Source organism: Panicum hallii, chromosome 2 (genome assembly GCF_002211085.1).
Source record: "Panicum hallii strain FIL2 chromosome 2, PHallii_v3.1, whole genome shotgun sequence".
Lineage (NCBI taxonomy): Eukaryota > Viridiplantae > Streptophyta > Magnoliopsida > Poales > Poaceae > Panicum > Panicum hallii.
Genome location: NC_038043.1, coordinates 43193549 through 43212603, shown reverse-complemented (window position 1 = coordinate 43212603; position 19055 = coordinate 43193549). Strand labels below are relative to the sequence as shown.

At 49.3% G+C, this 19055-nt stretch overlaps 3 protein-coding genes across 3 annotated transcripts; 2 read left to right on the top strand and 1 right to left on the bottom strand.

Annotated features, from left to right (window-relative positions):
* Positions 1-4955: 4955 nt before the first annotated feature.
* On the top strand, positions 4956-6817 carry LOC112881085 (UBP1-associated proteins 1C-like). Its single transcript, XM_025945790.1, has 2 exons — positions 4956-5485; positions 5846-6817. The coding sequence occupies exons 1-2, from the start codon at positions 5102-5104 to the stop codon at positions 6815-6817; spliced, it is 1356 nt and encodes a 451-aa protein (XP_025801575.1). The 5' UTR covers positions 4956-5101.
* Positions 6818-7231: 414 nt separating this feature from the next.
* LOC112879396 lies at positions 7232-9486 on the bottom strand. Its single transcript, XM_025943636.1, has 4 exons — positions 8804-9486; positions 8060-8130; positions 7768-7963; positions 7232-7649 (listed from the first exon to the last, which is right to left on the bottom strand). The coding sequence occupies exons 1-4, from the start codon at positions 9170-9172 to the stop codon at positions 7458-7460; spliced, it is 828 nt and encodes a 275-aa protein (XP_025799421.1). The 5' UTR covers positions 9173-9486; the 3' UTR covers positions 7232-7457.
* Positions 9487-15273: 5787 nt separating this feature from the next.
* On the top strand, positions 15274-18710 carry LOC112882026 (phospholipase D alpha 1-like). The gene is made up of 3 exons (XM_025946983.1): positions 15274-15419; positions 15922-17818; positions 17905-18710. The coding sequence occupies exons 1-3, from the start codon at positions 15297-15299 to the stop codon at positions 18366-18368; spliced, it is 2484 nt and encodes an 827-aa protein (XP_025802768.1). The 5' UTR covers positions 15274-15296; the 3' UTR covers positions 18369-18710.
* The last annotated feature ends 345 nt before the right edge of the window (positions 18711-19055 follow it).

Genomic DNA, 19055 nt, shown 5'->3' with positions numbered 1-19055 from the left:
CGTTTTGGAGGAATTAAAATCTACTTAATAAACTATGCTATTTGGCTTTGAATTTGACATCCCACCACTTTCAACCACTTTTCAAAGTTTACATATAAGTCTATTCTAAATTTATATAATGGAAGATGGAAATTGATTCTATACATCACCAAACTATATTTATATTCCGTAATTTATAGCACGCTCTTTGGCTCACTCCTTTATAGTAGAAATATAGCACATAATATCTCTCTCGAATGGTTAACAGCAAATATATTCCGTATATAATCATATTAGCTTAATAGATTTGTGCCTAAATTATGATTATTAGAATGGAATTCAATTCCAAGGTTCCAAATGGGGCCTTAAGGTAATCGGTTGTCAGTACGCTCTACACATTTTGACCAGCTTTTACAACTATACAGGTGCAAGGTAAAATGAGCACTTCTGTACGAAGGATCCAAAATTAAAATGCAGTTGACATTACAGTATATCCTTTCACTCCAGTCCTTGATCATTGCAAAAGTATCCATTTGACACTGTACAAAAACCAGGATTTCAACTCACCGACTGCTTCAATTATACACCCTTTTGGGTTTAGCTTATAGGGAAGGCAGTATGATTGTAACATAAGCATCTTTGTCAGTATCAATTGGTCATTTAGACTACTGAGTATTTGAGGTTCCATTACCTACGCTTATCCGATCCCTTTCCCCGAATCACACATAGGAAAGAAATGTCTTTTTTTTCTCAAAGATTCTGTCACAATTCCTAGTACAACAATGACAAAATGCTCGCTCATTATCCTTCTGGAAAGAAACACAAGAGAATTACAGTAATGTCCAACGGAAAGAGAATGAAATGTATACATGTGGATGAGTTTGAATATAATCATTCATTCCGGGATTGATTCATTTGGTTGTAACTGTCTTTTGCTCCGATCCTACTCATTTAACATGAAATGTACGACTATATACTTCCTACTGTTCCATCCATTCTTTTTTTTTGACTCTTGATTTTTTTGGACTTTGAGATACTTTACTCAACAATTATTTGAATTTTATATGGAGATATACAAATGTGATACTAAGTTACTAACATGATGCTCGTATTGAAGCAATGATGATAGTTAAACACTACAAATGTCAAACTTTTGACCGCTTGATGACATGGATTCCAAGGCATCATCAAATAAACAAAAATGAATAGATATATTAATAAAACATTTATGTTCCCACTTTTGTGTGTTTTATCTGTTCTTCACTTTTAGGCCAGTCTCAATGCATGAAACTTTGCACAGTTACTAAGAGCAAAAACTTGGTAACCGAGCTGAGGGAGTGTTATGGGGATGAAACTCCTCTTATATCCTATGAAACTCTCTCTTATCTCTCCTCGTAATAATCCAACCACATCAGCAAAATTTAATGCCCATGAAACATAGACCGGCATTATAGTGTTTGGCTAGACATTATTTAGTGCTATACAAACCATGCACCAGGCATCATTGATATTTATCTTTGATTTTTTTAACACGAATCAGGCAGAAGAGTTGCTGATTATATTAAAAAGCAGAAGAAGTGCAGACTGGGCAAAGTAAACAGATACAACTCTCAGCGGTTGGATTGGGATATCAACACACACCAAACTCAAACTTAAGAAAAAGAGAAAAAATAGATACAACTCAGACCGGTCGGAAAATGGACATCGACACGAGTGGCACAGGGCTAGAACCCAACTCAGAACACACGCACTACCACCTCCAAACCACTGCCGGCCGGTCACCATAGTGCCTCACGAAAACTCCCGAACGATAGAGGCGTTTGGGAGAATGCCATCATCACCGCTTGCTTCATCGTTGCCGATGATATCCCACACCGAGGTAGTCTACTGCAAGCTGCGTAGCCCTCACGCAAATGGAGCCTGTCGGTACATACAGACAGGGGTACCTTATGCTAGTGTGTCCAACCCGAGGGGCGCGAGGTTATCCGTAACCTCGCACTAAGCTTTTAGGTGACGGGGCGTACGGCCCGGGTCTGACAGCTGGGGTCACGGTCTCCGGATCTCACCCCGCGCCCTAGCAGGTCCAGCATCTCCACGTGCCCATAAGGACAAGATCCTCAAGAACGGCTACTGCGGGTCCGGACCACCGCGGGGTAGTCTTGGGCCCCTACGTGTGGAAGCCGGACCCCTAGGGAGCCAGCGACCCTAAGCCAGCCAGAGCGGCCCGGACCTCCCTTCCCACCAGGGAGGAGGTCCGGTGCCGCCATGTGCCCCTGGGGAAGCGGCCGCTAAACCAGCACCGCCACGTATCCGGTGGCAGTCAGCCTTCTGTGGGAAGCCAGCCCAACTACCGTATTAAATGCGGGTGGTTGGTGTGCGCGTGCCCGAGACAGGGCATGAGCTGCCCACTGACACGTTGGGCAGGTATGCTGACACCACGGTAAGCCCACCAGTTACCGAGGCGGCGCGTCGCATCACCGCACCGCGTGCGCTGGCGAGCGGCGTGCAGTCACATCACAGCGCCGCGCGCGTGAGTGAAGGGTTATTATGACATGTTGCGGGAGAGCCGCGGCGTGCGCTACTACATTGCGCGGAGGCTACAGCACGGCAGGTCAACATAGCCCCTTCGACTGTCAGCGGGAAATGACGCTACAATGACAGCACGTCTCTCACTACGCATGTCACTGACAGCAAACCCTGTGCCAGCGAGACGGCATATGGCCATACCCTAGTAGAGGATACGTACAGAAGTCAAAGAGGAAGATTTCCGAATCTGTAACATTTAAAGCTCCAATTTGTACGTTATTTAATATGTCGCCGGGTCCACCTATCGGGACCCCGCTCAGTGTACGCATTTCCCTTGAGCCTATAAAAGAGAGAGCGCACGTTAGAACAGAAGTTTTTCTAGGTTCCATCAACACAAGTTTCACACACTCACAAGCAATACAACACACAGTTGATGTAGGGTTTTACGCTCCGGTAGCCTGAACCACTCTAAACCCTTGTGTGCTTTCCGTGTTCATATACCTCTTGATCTAGCATTTCTTAACTTCACCAAACTCATTCTAAACTAGAATTAGATGGGTGCACTCCGCCACCCGGCTGGAGAAATCCTCCGAGGACGGAGCCGCTTGCGCCGCCTCTCAAGATGATGTCCTACGCCGGACTAACCGCTGCCAAAACAGGGCTAACCGCCGTAGACCCGCACGCCATGGGCTGCCTCAGCCACCGGCACACCAGGCGGGCGACCCACACAGCTGCGAGCCGCCGGCGCTGCCGACTGCACCGCCATCGCCCGCCACTGTTGGACGCTGCCGCCATCGACGAACGCCGCAGGGAGCTGGCGCCGCCAGATCCGGCCGCGGGGCACCCGGATCTGGTCGCCGGCCAGCGCCGCCTCGGGCCGCCGCCGCCGCACCAGCCCTGCGCTCCCGTCGCCGAACACGAGCAGCCGACCCCCGGGCGCGCAGATCAACCACCACTAGTGCTACTCCGCGGAGGGAGCAGCTCCGCCGTCGCCGTCTCCTCGCATCCGGGAGCGCCGGCCTCCTCCCAGATCCAAGCAAAACACGGCTCGTAGCCACGAAACTGCCCCGCCGCCGCCTTCCTAGCAGGCCCGCGAGCTTCCGCAGCTCTGCTCAGGCGACGGCGAGCGTTGGAGGCGCACGTGTATCGACTATGCTTTAGAATAAAGCACTGAGAGCATGCATGGTGCTCACCCCGACTGACATGCGGGCCACCCTGAGACTGAGAGCATGTATGGTGCTCACCCTAACTGACACGAGGGCCACTCTTAGCATTAAGAGCATCTATAGTGCTAGTGGTAGCCCACATTGATCATAATTCCCGCAAACAGTAGCACTTAGAAAATGCTCAAACCATAATATCAAATATTTATGATAGCACAATATGTATCTGAACTTGATGAACATTTTGAGTTCGACAATTCACAAAGTGAACTATATAACTAGCATAGTGTGGCAACATCATAAATTTCGGACGAAATTCTTTGACCATTTTTTTAGTGCTTCCGGCCGGCTCACCCTAGGTGCATGTTAGCTATTTTGTTCAAATAATAAAAAGATGTGGAATGCGTTTACGGGACTTGTCTTCCCACTAGGATTAGAAACCTGTTAACTCAAAATTTTGACCCTTAATTAAACGATTCGAGGGGTTGATTGGGATTTCAACTTTGGAATTAGCTAGTAAGAATTTTATGCCCCGTTTGGCATAGCTTATTTTGGCTTCAGGTTCACTTGTTTCACGCAAATCGAGATACTATAGTATGGAGCTGTTTTATAAAAAAATTGTGCTAAAATAAATTAGAAGTCAGACGAAGCTAATTTTTCTAACTTCACCAGCTTCAGCTTCGCTGGTGAAACTGTTGTTTTGGCATAAGCTACCAGATGAGGCGTTAGAAGTTCAATCCGGGCCTGGACTCCCCACGTGCGCCGTTGGGCAACGGCGATGGCTCCGGTTCAGGGCCGCGGCTGGCACCAGTGGCAGCCAACGGCGGTGCCAGCTCTAACTGCGATTAGGGCATTGGGCGTGGATGACGAGGGCGTGGGGAAGCCGGGGAGCCCCGTGGTGGGATTGGTGGCGGCGGTTTCCTAGGCTTCCACGTTCATGCGGGAGCGCGGCGAGTGAACGGGGTCTTGGGAAGGCGAGCCGTCGCGCGCGCCACTCACGAGGCAGCGCCGGAACCGGCGGACGCGAAGGCGAAGCGGAAGAGCCGCCGCTCCGATGCTGGATGGACGGTCGCGATGACGCCTGGACCTCTTTTGGACGGCGGATGCGCGAGCCTCCCCGGCCTTCAAATACCCGGCCTCACGATGCGCCCCCTCTCCGCCGTCTTGCTCACCGAGAAACCGCTCAGCACCCGATCGGGAGAACGATGGAGTTCTTCGCCGGCCGAGGCATAGTAGCCGCCCCGTCCGACGACGAAGGCGGCGGCAGCCGCTTCCCCGAGCCTCAGCAGCACGGTGTGTGGTTTTGCTTTCTTGCTGCCACCACGGGGGAATCTTGTCGTCTTCTCCTTCTCTCTCCAGTCTCCACTAGGAGTTGCTATGATTTGTGCTGACCAACAGGAACTCCATGCTGCTTGTGCGCAGGAGACTCGTCGATGCTGGTGATCAGGGACGCGCTGCTGTCGCAGCTCCAGAAGGACCGCCTCCGCCAGGACATCATCATGGCCGAGCTTGCCAGGATAGAGCGCGCGATGGCCCTGCGCTCTGCCGGCGGCGAACGGGCTGACCCGGTGCGCTTCCCCTCCAACGAGCACTTCGTGGCGCACAGCGGAGTAGCTGAGCATGGCGTCGGCGCGGATGAGGTCCATGATCTGAAGAAGAATGATGGAGTAGCGCACGATGGTGTGGGATTGGAGCCCGAGAAGCCTGCCATGGAAGATCACGCCGGTCAATGCTTTAAGACTTGCTGTAGTACCGGAAAGATGGCATGTCAGGAGAATGCAGCACTGGATGAGTGCAAAATGCAAGAATCCAGTCAGGTGAGCACCTTAACATTATTGTCCTTTTCATCCGATACTATCTGTTTTGCCTCGACATTTCTTATTCATTGTATTGATTCTTCAGATTGCTGTTTAGCTGAGGTTCTGGTTCCCTGAAACTAGAATTTGTATATGGAGATTTAAGCAGCAAGTTCACATGCTAATCTTGTAATCGAGCTGTTTAAGACAACAACTTGGTAGCAATTTTACTTGTGTTACTTTCACCATTACTCTGAACTTTACTTGTTGCTTTCACCATTACTCTGAATTGAGTAATTTTTCTTTTCAGACCACGCTTTCACCATTAGTTTAGTTAGTTACTAATGCTCTGAATTTCTAACCAAACTGCATGCCCAGCAGACTATGTTGCCCAACGAGACCCAGCCATCTTCAATTAAATGGAGTTGCGCCATCTGCCAGGCAAAAGCAACCAGTGAGGGCAACTTACAGCAGCATTTTGCCGGGCAGAGGCACCAGTCGAAAGTAGCAGCTCTGGTATCTAGAAGAAAAAATGCCAATTGTCAGAAGGCAACACCGACAGCAGAGGAAGCAAGGAACGTGAGGCAATATGCAGCAGAAAAGCCACATCCAACATGGCTTTGCAGGTTCTGCCAATCCAATTGCACTTGCAAATCAGACCTGGAGAACCACCTGAGAGGCAAGAGGCACAAAGCAAAGATCCAAGCCCTGCTGGAAGAATGCAAGAACACGATGATGGATTTTGGGTCGACAGAACTGAAATCGTATCCGAACAATGTGACAAAGGATGAAGAGAACCCTGCGTCGCTATGGAACTGCAGCCTTTGCCAAACCAAGTGGACTCGTCAGTCAGGGTTGGAGAACCACCTAAAGGGCAAGAGACACCAACTGAATTTTCTGGTTCTACAGGTAGAAGCACAACAATACCTTTCGGATTGGCGTTGTGGTATCTGTCTGGCCAAATGCAAGTCTGCATCTCAATTTGAGGATCACTGCAGTGGCAGAGGGCACAAGCAAAAGATAGATGCTCTTCTGAGAGGAGGCACTAATGCGAGACCAAGCACTTTCCAGGCTGAGAAGAAGCCACCTTCAGATGGTTCTAACATCAAGGGTGGAATCTCAGAGGAAACGGGGACACAGAGGACAATGTATTCTTGCAAGCTCTGCAATTTGCACTGCAACAGCAAGTACACGCTTGCTGAACATCGTCGGGGGAAGAAGCACATAGAGAAGGTGGAGAAAAGGATGTCATTGAGTTATTGCGAGGTCTGCAATTTGCAGTGCAACAGTGAGAAAATGTTTGCTCACCATCGTATGGGGAAGACACATCTAGCAAAGGTCAATGGCTGCTGATTGGAGATCAGTAGAGCAAGATTCTGGTACCAACGTTCATTTTGGGAACCGACTAGGATATATGTTCATGCAGTACTATCTATGCTCATCCGTTGCTTATGCTATGTTATTGATGGTTTTGAAGGGCGATGGTCTCTAACACAGATCTTTGACTTTGAGAACCCGTTTTTTTACTTATCTATATAAAAATATTTTCCACAAGCTACGTGCAGGTCTACGATACAATTGTGGAAGTAAAACACCCAAATATATAATGCAATTCCCTTAGAAGAATGTAAACAACCAGAAAAAAGAATGCAAGACCAAGCAAAAAGAAAACTACAATACCGGGAATTTAACCTCCAAGCTTACAATATCTCCACAACATTAAGAAATCTTTTTTCTTGATGACTAACTCATTCCATGCACAAAAGCGAATTCAATGTAGTCATCCTGAAATCTGGACAGAATTCATTCATGGCACCACGATTCTCATGTCAAACTTGCATAAGAGCAACCATCTGAATTTGTCAATCAGGCATTGCACCATGCCACCTTGCATATAACTATCCTTACTGATTGTTCCTGTACAAAGACTACGGAGCATTTGGGGGTATTGGGTAATCAATTATCATAGAAGATAGTTATTTCTTAACCAATATTAGGCCTTCAACGCCATCCGGTCTTGCCATGGGATCGTCCTCTTATCATCACTTGCTGGAGAGTTTCCTGTATCCCTACAAACAGATAATTTGACATCTGCTGCAATCATCTCTTCTTCCACCCCGACTTGATCAAACTTATCAGGTTCTAGATGGCCCCTATGCCCCTGGCAATCATTCCCCTCATCATTCTGCACACAAAGAGGTGCCTTTAAGAACCAGAAACCTATACTAAAAGCTTTTCTACCAGAAACTCATATTAAAGCTTTTCTCATACTACAATTTACTTCACGAACTCCCATTGCATACCACTAGAGATCCTTGGTTCAAGTCAAAATTTGGGTTTTTGCTGGACGAAGGCCCTTCAGTCCTGGCCGCATCATGATCTTCAAATGCTGAAGCCCTTCCCAATGGAGATGGAATGTACCGAGCCTTCTTCTTCAGCTTGTAATGTGTCTTCTGCGAATTGCCCTTGACAAAGGATCCGTACTTCTTTCGCAAGAACCTTGCAACATAAACCAGTTTACACAGTCAGCGAAGCTGAAAGGTGGCAGTGCTGTCAGCATGAAGTGATAAAGCAAGAACAGAGGAACTGTCATACTTGACTTCAGCAAGGAGGGCGAGCTTTGTCCGGTTTGCGCTCAGTAGCCTCTTCTTCTTTGCTTCAGTCTCCTGCAGCCAAATGTTGTATGTATATCAGCTACAAGTCAATCAAGTATATGATTACTACAAGATTTGTACTGTTGTGCCATTCTACAACTGGAATCATACAATCACTCCCTAGCACCCGGTTGTACGACAACAAAGAATCACACAATGCAAAACACCCCCACTGCTAACAACATTAGATGAATTAGCTGAATCATACAGTCACCCCCTAGCACCCGGTTGTACAACAAGAATCATACGATCAAACAACCCTCACTGCTAACAACATTAGGTGAACAATCAAATCAACTCCCAGGTATTACTACCGCAATGACTAATCCAAGAACACGCTAAACATCGACTATAACAGGGATAGCGTGAGAGATTGCATTCAAGCAGGCAGGGCACACTAGTCAATCAAGCTGGCCGTAAATCCAAACAACATTAGATAACAATCAAATCAACTCCCCGGTATAACTACTCCGCAATGACTAATCCAAGTACATGCTAAACATCGACAAGAACGATGGGGATAGCGTGAGAGATTGCAATCAAGCAGGCAGGGCACACTAGTCAATCAAGCTGGCCATAAATCCATCAACTAGGAGCAGCAAGAAAAGCAGGAAAAAAAGATTTGATGCTAGATTGAACAGAAGAAGAGTGAACTGCCAGGGAAGACGGCGCACGCGCTGCTCACCTGCACCAGGTCGTTGTAGTCGCGCCAGAGAGAGCGGAACCTGTCCCCGGCACCAGCGTCCCTCTCCGCGTGCGCCGCCGCAGCGGCCCTCTTCTTCTTGTCCTTGCTCCTCCGCACGAGCAGCGGCTCCCCGCCGCCGTCCATCGCGCCGGCGAGGCGAGGCGCGGCCGGCAACCCGGCGCCCGGGCTCGCGGCGGGGTCACGGGAGGCCGGGAGGGCGAGCACGGCGGCGGCGGCCGCGGAGGGTGGGGAGGGGAGGAGGCGAGATCCAGGCGGGGACGGGGAAGAGGAGGAGGGGAGACCGGGGCCGCGTGGTGGCGTCAGCAGGGCGTCTCCTTTCCTTCCCCTCTCCCCACCAATATCATCCATGTATCCGGTGCGGTGCGGGGGGCATCGCGTCGTGCCGGGGGCAGGTCAAGGGCGAGGCCGAGAGGCGGGGCGCGTGAGGCGACACAGCAGCCCGTGCTCTGCTCCGGAGGACCATTGGATTGGGTTGGGTGTCGGAGACGAGGGGCACGCTGCTGGCCCTCGCTGGCCGCTGGGCTCGGAGTCGGAGCTGGATGTGGTTGCAACGGCCACCACCTGTTTTTCCGCCATATCCAGGCGGTTGACGGTGGACCTCGGGCACCCATGAGGCCATGAAGCTTCGGTGCATGTTTTGGCGCCGGTGATTGGTCGGGACTGTTTGTCTTCCTCTCCCTCTCTCTCTCTCTGGTGTCCACACGGCAAATTTAACCCATCCTCTCCTCTCGAAAGCTTCAATCCTTTTCCATCCTCGAGCTTCCATCGCCGGACGCTAGATCGATTAGGAAGATACAGTACGGCCGTCAGCGGATGACGACGTAGGAATGCAGTTAGTTGCTTGCCATGGAAAACTTCTTTGTTAGCATTGTTTCGCACTCGTACCGGCATTTTGCTTACGCCAGACCAAAAGATGTCACCGTTTCTTTCCAATTGTGCCTGTGTGTTGTGTTGACAGCTGAAATCTAAGGATCGTTGTACAGTAGTAGCATAATTCCACGGATGGAACTGCAAGTTTCTTCTAGGCCAAGACTTTCGACTTGCAGCTACCTGTGACTTTGGCTTGGGGCCGGATTCTTGCTGGAACTTCTCTTTTGTAATCTGCAAGTTATTACCAAATGGAGTTTTTTTCTCTAGGATTTCAATCGTGCACCGCGCTCCTACATGGCATGGTGCACGGATCCACCCCTTTCTCTGGGATTTCACCCGTGATACGCTATACAACGCGTTGTTCCACCTGTCAAGCATGTGGGCCCACTTTTTTCTCCAGAATTTTGATTTCATCCGTGTACCGCACTCACTACACGACATGTTTTATCCACGTGTCACATGTGTGGGGTCCATCCTTTTCTTCGGGATTTCATCCATATACCGCACTCGCTACATGAATGTTGTATCCACTTGTCCATGTGTGGGGTTCACCCTTTTCTTCGGAATTTTATTTGTGTACCGCACTCGCTACACACATGTTGTACCCACCTGTCATGCTGTGTGGTCCACTCCTTTCTTCGGGATTTTTATCCGTGTACTGCATGTACTGCATAATATATGATATGTTGTACCCACTTTTTACGTGAGTGAGCCCACTCCTTTCTCCAGAATTTTATTTGTGCATTGCACTTGCTACAGGATATGTTGTATCCACCTATGACATGTATGTGACCTACTTCTTTCTTCGGGATTTCATCCATATCCAACACTCGCTAAACGATATGTATACCCACTTATCATATTGCGGGCCCACTCCTTTCTCTAGAGTTTTATCCTCATACTGCACTCGCTATATGACATGTTGTACCTACTTGTCATGTGTGTGGCCCACTCTTTTCTCTAGAATTTTATCTGTGTACCACACTCACTAGTCAACATGTTGTACCCACTTATCACATGTGTTGGGCTCACTCGTCTCTCCAAGTTCCATTCTCTTTTCTGTCTCCACTCTCATCTTAAATTCAAATTCACCGGCAAATCTTGGAATTTTACAGGATGTCCTGGTATGGAGAGCTTTAGAAAGAGGCGGGAATTTATGTGTGTGCGGTGACCTAAGACTAAGATCTTGAGTATGAATGCGGGATTTTGGTGCACCAGCAACACAGACTTCAAGGAGCTTGATGTGGATCGCAAAGGATATGTGGCCCCACCGTCTATTTTCTATTTCTTTTGTATGCATGGTACTTTTCCATTTCTTTTTTCACAAAATTTATATAAATAAAATTTTCAAAAAAATGATAGTGAAAATTTAATTAAATATTTATTTTTAAAAAATAGAAAAAAAATAAATTTTGTGAAAAAGCTTTATAATTTTTTTCAAATAAGTTTAGAACAATTTTTTTGCTTGTACCATGAATGGTTACTGTAGGTGAAGGGTGGGTGGAGCAGGGATAGGGGATGATAGGATGGGAAATAAATATGATGTGGAGGGACTACATCTTGAAGAAAAAAGGAAAACAAAAACACAGATTAAAACGTGCACTAGGGGTTCCTTGGAGTGTGGTATCCCATTTTCTGGCCGTATTAGTAGAAATTTATTTGTGTTTTAGACATTTTTGTAAGGTTTTGTGTTTTGCACATTTCTAAAAATTATAACTTAACATTGTATTAAATCAATGTATACTCTTGTACAATACATGATGCGCTAGCCCTGAAGGGAACAGATACTTCGGCAACAAATTAAACATCACCTAAAAAGTTGTAGCCCAAACCAAATGAAGTGTGTTTCAAATAATATTTCCAAGCATATTCATAGAGCACATGCACTTAATGTCATGCGAACAAGTAGATTAAGCAAATACAAGGTAGAGAGCAAAAGAACTCAAGGACAAAAAGAAGAAAGTGGACGTGAGATTTGTTTCCCAAACTTCAACGACTTCCAAGTAAGTGCCTATGTCTCTGCTGAAGAGCTCTTAAGAAGCAGGGTCGCTTTGAACCACTGGCCCTTGCCAAGGAACCACGAAGATTGACCTTGGTCTTCTACCGATTTCTTCCTTTGAAGCAAATCAAACCTTCACAAAATTTCATGGCACGCAACAAGCTCGAGTGTTTGCCGTGCAATGCCTTTAGGAGGCTTACCGTCCAAGAGTAACAAACACAACTAAAGATTTTATGAACTTGGGTGCTCAAAGAATGAAGTGAAGATCACAAGCACTAACCTCTCTTTCCAATCTCCTTCTCAACCCAACTCTATTGTCTTCTCATAACTCAAGATAATGTAGAGAAAGGAGGTGAACTTTGGCCTTGGAGACGTGATCTTTGTAGGAGCACTAACAAGAAATGAAGATAGGAATGAAGAGACATATATACTCGAGTTCGCCAAAATTTCCTATTACCCTCATTCGGTTAAGTGTTAAATACTCTAGTACCTTACTAAATCATTTGGCTCTACGACCTACATTCAACGGCAGCCCACCTAAAATGGGCTACATGTGGGTACGTGAGTCAGCCCTTTTGCATCCCTAGCTTTGAACAGTTGTATCCCTCTTGACAGTAAGATATTTGTGGACTCAAATATAAATAGAAAAATATGCCAATATGAACTTCATGCAATTTTCTTTTTCATCTTGAGGTTGCCAACACCATTTGCATTTCACAATTGGGAGTATTCACATTAGTGTCTATGTAACAGTGATATTGTGCAATTACTAAATGCATAACAATTAGTTATTTTAGTTCTTTTTTCTAACAAAATACCTGTAAGAGTAGAAGTGAAATATGTCACTTGTGTTGGTGCCACTTACACCTGGCGTGAACCACAAGCGCACAGATTTGTGTAGCTTTTGCCTTAGGGTATTCCCTAAAGTTTATCAACTCAGTAACAGTGGTTTATGATTCAGCTCTTGTACTAATTATACTGAGTGAACAAAGCAAATGATGTGTATGAAATTTAAGTAAAGAACTAAGACTCATAAGTCAAAGACTATCAGTTGTGAACAAAGATGAATGGAACGATCTTCCCGAGGATCCAAGATCACTTGCATACGCTCTCACCACATAAACAGTATTGATATAAGAATTACCAAAAGATTGTGCATGAGCTCGACCTTTTTCCTCCCACATACCATCACTACAGAGGAGTAATCAACCATATCGCATCAAGCACACTATGATGATTTATGTAGGATAGCAATAACCAGAAGGTTACTGCAAATGTGCTGAGATTGCTGGCCAAGTGACGAGTTAGTATAAGAATTAATCCAAAGTCACCACTAAAACAATACCTAAAAGGTGTTGTAATCAAACATCAAAAACATGTAAACGAAAGATGAATTGATCTGTCCACCATGTGATCATTTTCATGGAGAATCCAACTCTGATTCACTTTGGCATTTTATATTTTAGATTTTACAATCACATGCCACATTATGGAATGGTATTGTGAATAAAAGGTTCCCTTCCTTTTACATTACACGCCATTTCTCTGTAACTGGAATGTACAACCCATAGATCGAGTTAACCTCAGTTCCTTATAACAATGCACATGTAGAAAAAACATGTTTAATTAATATAGTAAAACTAGGACACTCAAATTTAAGATAAGAGAGCTCAAACAGGTGTATGAGGATACAGCTACATTCAGGTCTGAAGTTAGACTTGAACATGCGGAAGTTTCTTATTTTGTTAGTCATGTGTTTTATCACTAAAGCATTATGAAAAAGTTCAACATCTATTGAGGATGTGGAGTTTGTTGTGGATGTATAAATTGTGCTCTTGGATGCGTGCTGTTTCAGATTATCTCGCCGTTATGGATTTGTTCGGTACATAACCTAATGAACTGTTGAGTGGAGTGCTAGGACTTCTAAGGCATGCTCATTCATTTGGTGTGTATGTCTAATTTGGGAAGTTGTTTTGCGAGGTATGTCATCTTTGGAGACGATATTCTGCTCCATCCATGACATGTGACATCATAGAATCAATAAAGCCAGCCACTCTTTTGTTCTTGAGCATATGCTACATTTCTCTCTTTGAGCAAGTTGTACTAACTTGAAAGTTTCAATGCAAAAAAAAAAAGACCACGAAACAAGCAACATCAGACGCAAATTAAAGAACAAAACATAGAAGAAAAGTTGCATTTTTTCCCTATACATTTTGATACGTACATGAGTGCAAGCCAACAATATAACTACTTGCGCACCTGATATAGTGATATCCAACAAAGTTGAATTAACCCACATTGCATCAGAATGATTGGAGTTCTGCAAAAATTGGCGTCACTGTTGTGTAGGGACAGAATAATATGAACCCAGACTGTTGCATTTGTGTGCGTTGATTTGGAAATCCTCTAGCCGCATTGGAAGCGTGGTTTTGACATGCATGATAAAAAAGCATGCCTTCTTGTAATCATTAATCCTCACGACCTAGAGCAGAAAATGAGACAGGTGATTTGAAAGCCACAATATATGCCACCAAGCTTGGCATTTCATCAGTGAGATATTTACTGATGAAGGTTTAGTAATCTCAACATGATTATTCTTTTGTGTGGTTGCCGCGGGTTTGTATTGAATTTAAACTCAAAGTTGAACTTATCAAATCGATGCACGTTCAGTAAATATTCCCTCCGTCCCAAATTACAATTCATTTTAGCTTATTTAGATACATAATTTTTGCTATGTATCTGGATACAGTGTGCATTTAGGTGCATAGCAAAATATATATATCTAGAAAAGTCAAAACGAATTGTAATTTAGGACGAAGGTAGTACATAATAATAAACAAGTAGAAGCGAAAAGCTAAGTGGGATAATTACATGTCTGAAGTTCACAAGTACCAGTGGACCACCGGTTCAGCCGTGTTCAGCTAAGAGCCCGTGCTTTCATGCCATTCTGCAGTGCTGGTTGCAATCGTCGGATCTAGATACCTAGGACGACTAAGGAGTGCTGGATGTCTGCATAATGCATCCACCACAAGATGTTGTGGCTTATGTTCCTTCTTGGACCACCACCTTGTTCATCAGTAACTGCTCCATTTCAATATGCTAGTGATGCTGCTTGACCAATCTAAAATGGAGGACGGTGCTGCAGACTTGGGATTCAAGATGAAAAATTCAGGCCAAACTTAATGCATAATTTCAGCACTGCGCTTTGTGTGCATAATTCCAGCATTCAAGCCTGTGCTTTTGGACAGCAGGCGCCGATGCTTACGAATTCAAGGAAACGCCCTTCCCTTCCGAGTCCCAGTGCCTTCGCTAACATGTTGCATGGCCTTATGCATGCTCCGTCGATGACTCCAGCAAATGTACGTCCATGTGATTCCACGTAATTCGTCAAAACCAGCGGGGAAATCTGGCACTGGGTTTGCTGGAAAAGCATAAGCAGGCGGTACTGACGGTGGAAAGGGACTAAATCGAGCGCCAATATATGTGGGATTCTTTCTTCCCTTTGGCGCTCTGCCAAGTCGGAAAGACGGCTATAAAAGCCCAGCCGCGCGCGGCAAGACAAAGCAAGCTAAGGCGGCAACGGGCCGATCGAGCACGCCAGGCATGGGCTCTCAGCAGGACGAAGGAGGCGCCGCCGCCGAGGTCGTCTACCTCCATGGCGTCCTGGAGGTGACGGTGTTCGAGGCCGAGCACCTCCACAACGCCATCTACGGCCGGATCATGGAGGTAAACCTGACGGAACGCACGGCGCTGCGGACATGCACGCCTCTGTTTTTCATTTTTTTTTTTCTGCTCGGTCGTGTCGCAGCACAGAATGACAGAACAGTAGCTTCTCTCTGCTGTACTGTAGTGAGCTGTGTTTCTGTTTGCTTTGCACTCATGCATGGTTTGCTTGCGAGCTAATGGATTGGCCGCCAAGGATGCTCTCCCCTTTTTCGCAGTTCGTGGTCACCAACCGCCACAGACTGTTCGCAGATTGTCCTGACGAAACGCGAACGCATCGTGCACCGTCTCTTGAATTAACAAATCCTCAAGTTAACCACTGCGATGACTGGCTTAAAAAAACTACTGAAGAATTTTTCGTAAAATTGTCTAGTGCACATATAGGCTAATTGTCAGATCGAACAGAGCGATGATTTTTAGACACAGAACAGAATTACTTTCAGCTCTGTGAAAGATCCTGTGCGTAGCGATCGATGATGGCACGACTTTGTTTGGCGACGGGCAGGCGACGGAGAAGCTGCAGGAGACCATGGGCGTGCGCTGCCTCCAGCACAGCCGGCTCTACGTCGACGTCGACGTCGGCGCGGCGCGGGTGGCCCGCACCCGCGAGGTGGAGTTCCACCCCACCAGCCCGGCCTGGAACCAGTCGTTCCGCCTGCACTGCGCCTACCCCGCCGCCGCGGTCACCTTCACGGTCAAGAACCAACACCTCATCGGCGCGGGCGTCCTCGGCGCCGGCTCTGTGCCCGCCGCGCGCGTCGCCTCGGGGCAGCCGGTCGAGTGCTGGCTCGCGCTCCACGGCGGCGAGCACAGCCACGAGACGCACACCCCGAGCCTCCGCGTCCGCCTGCAGTTCCTCGACGTGGAGCGCGACCCGTCCTGGGGCGCCGGGGTCCGGCTCCCCGGGTTCGCCGGCGTCAAGCCCGCGTTCTTCCCGGAACGGACGGGGTGCAGCGTCACGCTGTACCAGAACGCGCACCTGACCGACGAGTTCGACCCGGGGGTCCGCCTCGACGGCGGGCGCGCGTACCGGCCGGCGCGGCTGTGGGAGGACCTGTACGCCGCCATCCGCGACGCGCGGCGGTTCGTGTACGTGGCGGGGTGGTCGGTGAGCACGGAGATCACGCTGGTGCGCGACCCGGGCCGGATGGTCCCCGGCGCCGAAGGCGTCACGCTGGGCGAGCTGCTGAAGCGGAAGGCCGACGAGGGCGTCGCCGTGCTGGTGATGCCGTGGCAGGACAACACCTCCGTGTCGTTCCTCGGCAACGCCGGCCTGATGAAGACGCACGACGAGGAGACCCGGAGGTTCTTCGAGGGCACCAACGTGCGGTGCTTCCTCTGCCCGCGCAACGCCGACGCCTCCCTCACCATGGTGCAGCACGTCCAGACCAGCGCCGAGTTCACGCACCACCAGAAGACCGTCACGCTCGACGCCGCCACGCCGGGCACCGGAGACGACGGACGCCACGTCGTCAGCTTCATCGGCGGCATAGACCTCTGCGACGGCAGGTACGACGACGAGAACCACACGCTGTTCCGGGACCTCGACACGACGTACCTCCACGACTTCATGCAGAACAACTACAAGCACGCCTGCCTGAGCCGCGGCGGCCCGCGGGAGCCGTGGCACGACGTGCACTGCAGACTGGAGGGCCCCGCGGCGTGGGACGTGCTCACCAACTTCGAGCAGCGGTGGAGGAAGCAGGCGCCGGAGGGCATGCGCGGCTGCCTGCTCGATCTGAGCCCGACGGCGCTCCCCGACCCCGCAGGCCTCGGCAACGACACCGGCTCGTGGAACGTGCAGGTGTTCCGGTCCATCGACGACGCGTCCGTCGTGGGGTTCCCCTCCGACCCGGCCGAGGCCGCCGCGTTGGGGCTGACGAGCGGCAAGGACGTCACGGTGGACCGGAGCATCCAGACCGGCTACGTCGAGGCCATCCGGCGCGCGCGGCGGTTCATCTACATCGAGAACCAGTACTTCCTCGGCGGGTGCGCGTCGTGGGCGGAGGACCGGGGCGCTGGCTGCCTCAACCTGGTGCCCGTCGAGATCGCGCTCAAGGTCGCCGCCAAGATCCGGCGCGGCGAGCGGTTCGCGGCGTACGTCGTGACGCCGATGTGGCCCGAGGGGTTGCCGGCGGGCGAGGCCGTGCAGGCCATCCTGCTCTGGAACAGGCGGACCGTGGAGATGATGTACGGCATCGTCATGGAGGCCATCGACGACGCCGGGCTGCGCGGCCAGGCGCACCCCTGCGACTACCTCAACTTCTTCTGCCTCGGGAACCGGGAGGCGCCGCTCCCCGGCGAGTACTCGCCGCCGGAGACGCCGGAGAAGGACACGGACTACTGGCGCTCGCAGGTGAACCGCCGCGGCCCCATCTACGTGCACGCCAAGCTCATGATCGGTACGCGCTCGCTGTCCTCAGATTATCTTGCGTTGTCGTCGGCACCTTAGAGCTCTCAGTCTGATCTCACCGTCTCTTGCTTGCAGTGGACGACGAGTACGTCATCGTCGGCTCGGCGAACCTGAACGAGCGATCGCTGGCCGGCAACCGGGACAGCGAGATCGCGCAGGGGAGCTACCAGCCGGCGCACCTGAACGGGCCGTGCGGGCGCGCGCGGGGGGAGGTGCACGGGTTCCGGATGTCGCTGTGGCACGAGCATTTCATGGCGCGCCACGCCGGCGAGGACGGCGGCGGCGACGACCGGGCCGTGTTCCTGGAGCCCGAGAGCGTGGAGTGCGTGCGGGCGGTGCGCCGTGCCGCGGACCGGCTGTGGGGCGTGTACACGCAGGACAGGGTGGAGAACCTACCCGGCCACCTGCTGCCGTTCCCGATAACCGTATCGGAGTTCGGCGAGGTGGCCGACCTGCCGGCGGACGGGTGTTTTCCGGACACGAGCGCGCCGGTTAAGGGGAGGAAAGCGGTGAAGCTTCCTGACATCCTGACCACCTGAGAACCTGAGATGATCCCGCTTTCGCTTGTACGACTATGTCGGTCCTAAGAACCTGACCGGAGGAGTATGCTTCAAAAGGAATCATGGCCAATGAGACCGCGGCGTCAACGGGCAGAGAGGTACCGCCGCATCTAGGTCCTGGTGGATGTACAGTACCTAATTGCCCGCTTATGGGCTGTCCAAAGGAAAGCTGGTAGCTTGCGTACGTGTATTCATAGGGGTGAGTGTGCGTGAATATCTAAGTTATACTGTGTAATCTAGAAAAATGCAGCTGCTCCAGTATTTTCTCTGGTACCCATTGATCGTCAGGGCATATAAAAATGAATGTGAAGTCTTATGTGAGACCGCTAATGTTCCAATACACTCGTTCATATCCTTCTTAGATGAAGGATTATGGTAATATTGATCGTCGGAGCTTGCTGCCCTTGCGGCCTTGCTATCCTCGTCACCGTACTTGCGCCCTTTGCCGTCATGGCTCTCGCCAGTCCTCTTGGTTCTGCCAAGTTTTGCGCCAACAAGCGTGCTCTTCTGGACTTCTACACACCTAAACTAGGTTGAAAGCCTAACTTCACGTAATACGCCAATACGGACAGGGACAGCCATCGCTATTAAAACACCCCGCGCGCGTGCTTGCACTGAGTTCGTCAGTCAAACTCAAGCATACAGATTCCACGAGCACCTAACGAG

Bases quoted from the DNA above. Each gene is read 5' to 3' on its own strand.
- LOC112881085 (XM_025945790.1), top strand. From the start codon at position 5,102: ATGCTGGTGATCAGGGACGCGCTGCTGTCGCAGCTCCAGAAGGACCGC. The intron at 5,486-5,845 runs GTGAGCACCTTA...CATGCCCAGCAG, and splicing joins AAATGCAAGAATCCAGTCAG to ACTATGTTGCCCAACGAGAC.
- LOC112879396 (XM_025943636.1), bottom strand. From the start codon at position 9,172: ATGGATGATATTGGTGGGGAGAGGGGAAGGAAAGGAGACGCCCTGCTG. The intron at 8,131-8,803 runs GTGAGCAGCGCG...ATTTGGCTGCAG, and splicing joins ACTACAACGACCTGGTGCAG to GAGACTGAAGCAAAGAAGAA. The intron at 7,650-7,767 runs GTATGCAATGGG...CTTTGTGTGCAG, and splicing joins TGAACCAAGGATCTCTAGTG to AATGATGAGGGGAATGATTG.
- LOC112882026 (XM_025946983.1), top strand. From the start codon at position 15,297: ATGGGCTCTCAGCAGGACGAAGGAGGCGCCGCCGCCGAGGTCGTCTAC. The intron at 15,420-15,921 runs GTAAACCTGACG...GGCGACGGGCAG, and splicing joins TCTACGGCCGGATCATGGAG to GCGACGGAGAAGCTGCAGGA. The intron at 17,819-17,904 runs GTACGCGCTCGC...TCTTGCTTGCAG, and splicing joins GCACGCCAAGCTCATGATCG to TGGACGACGAGTACGTCATC.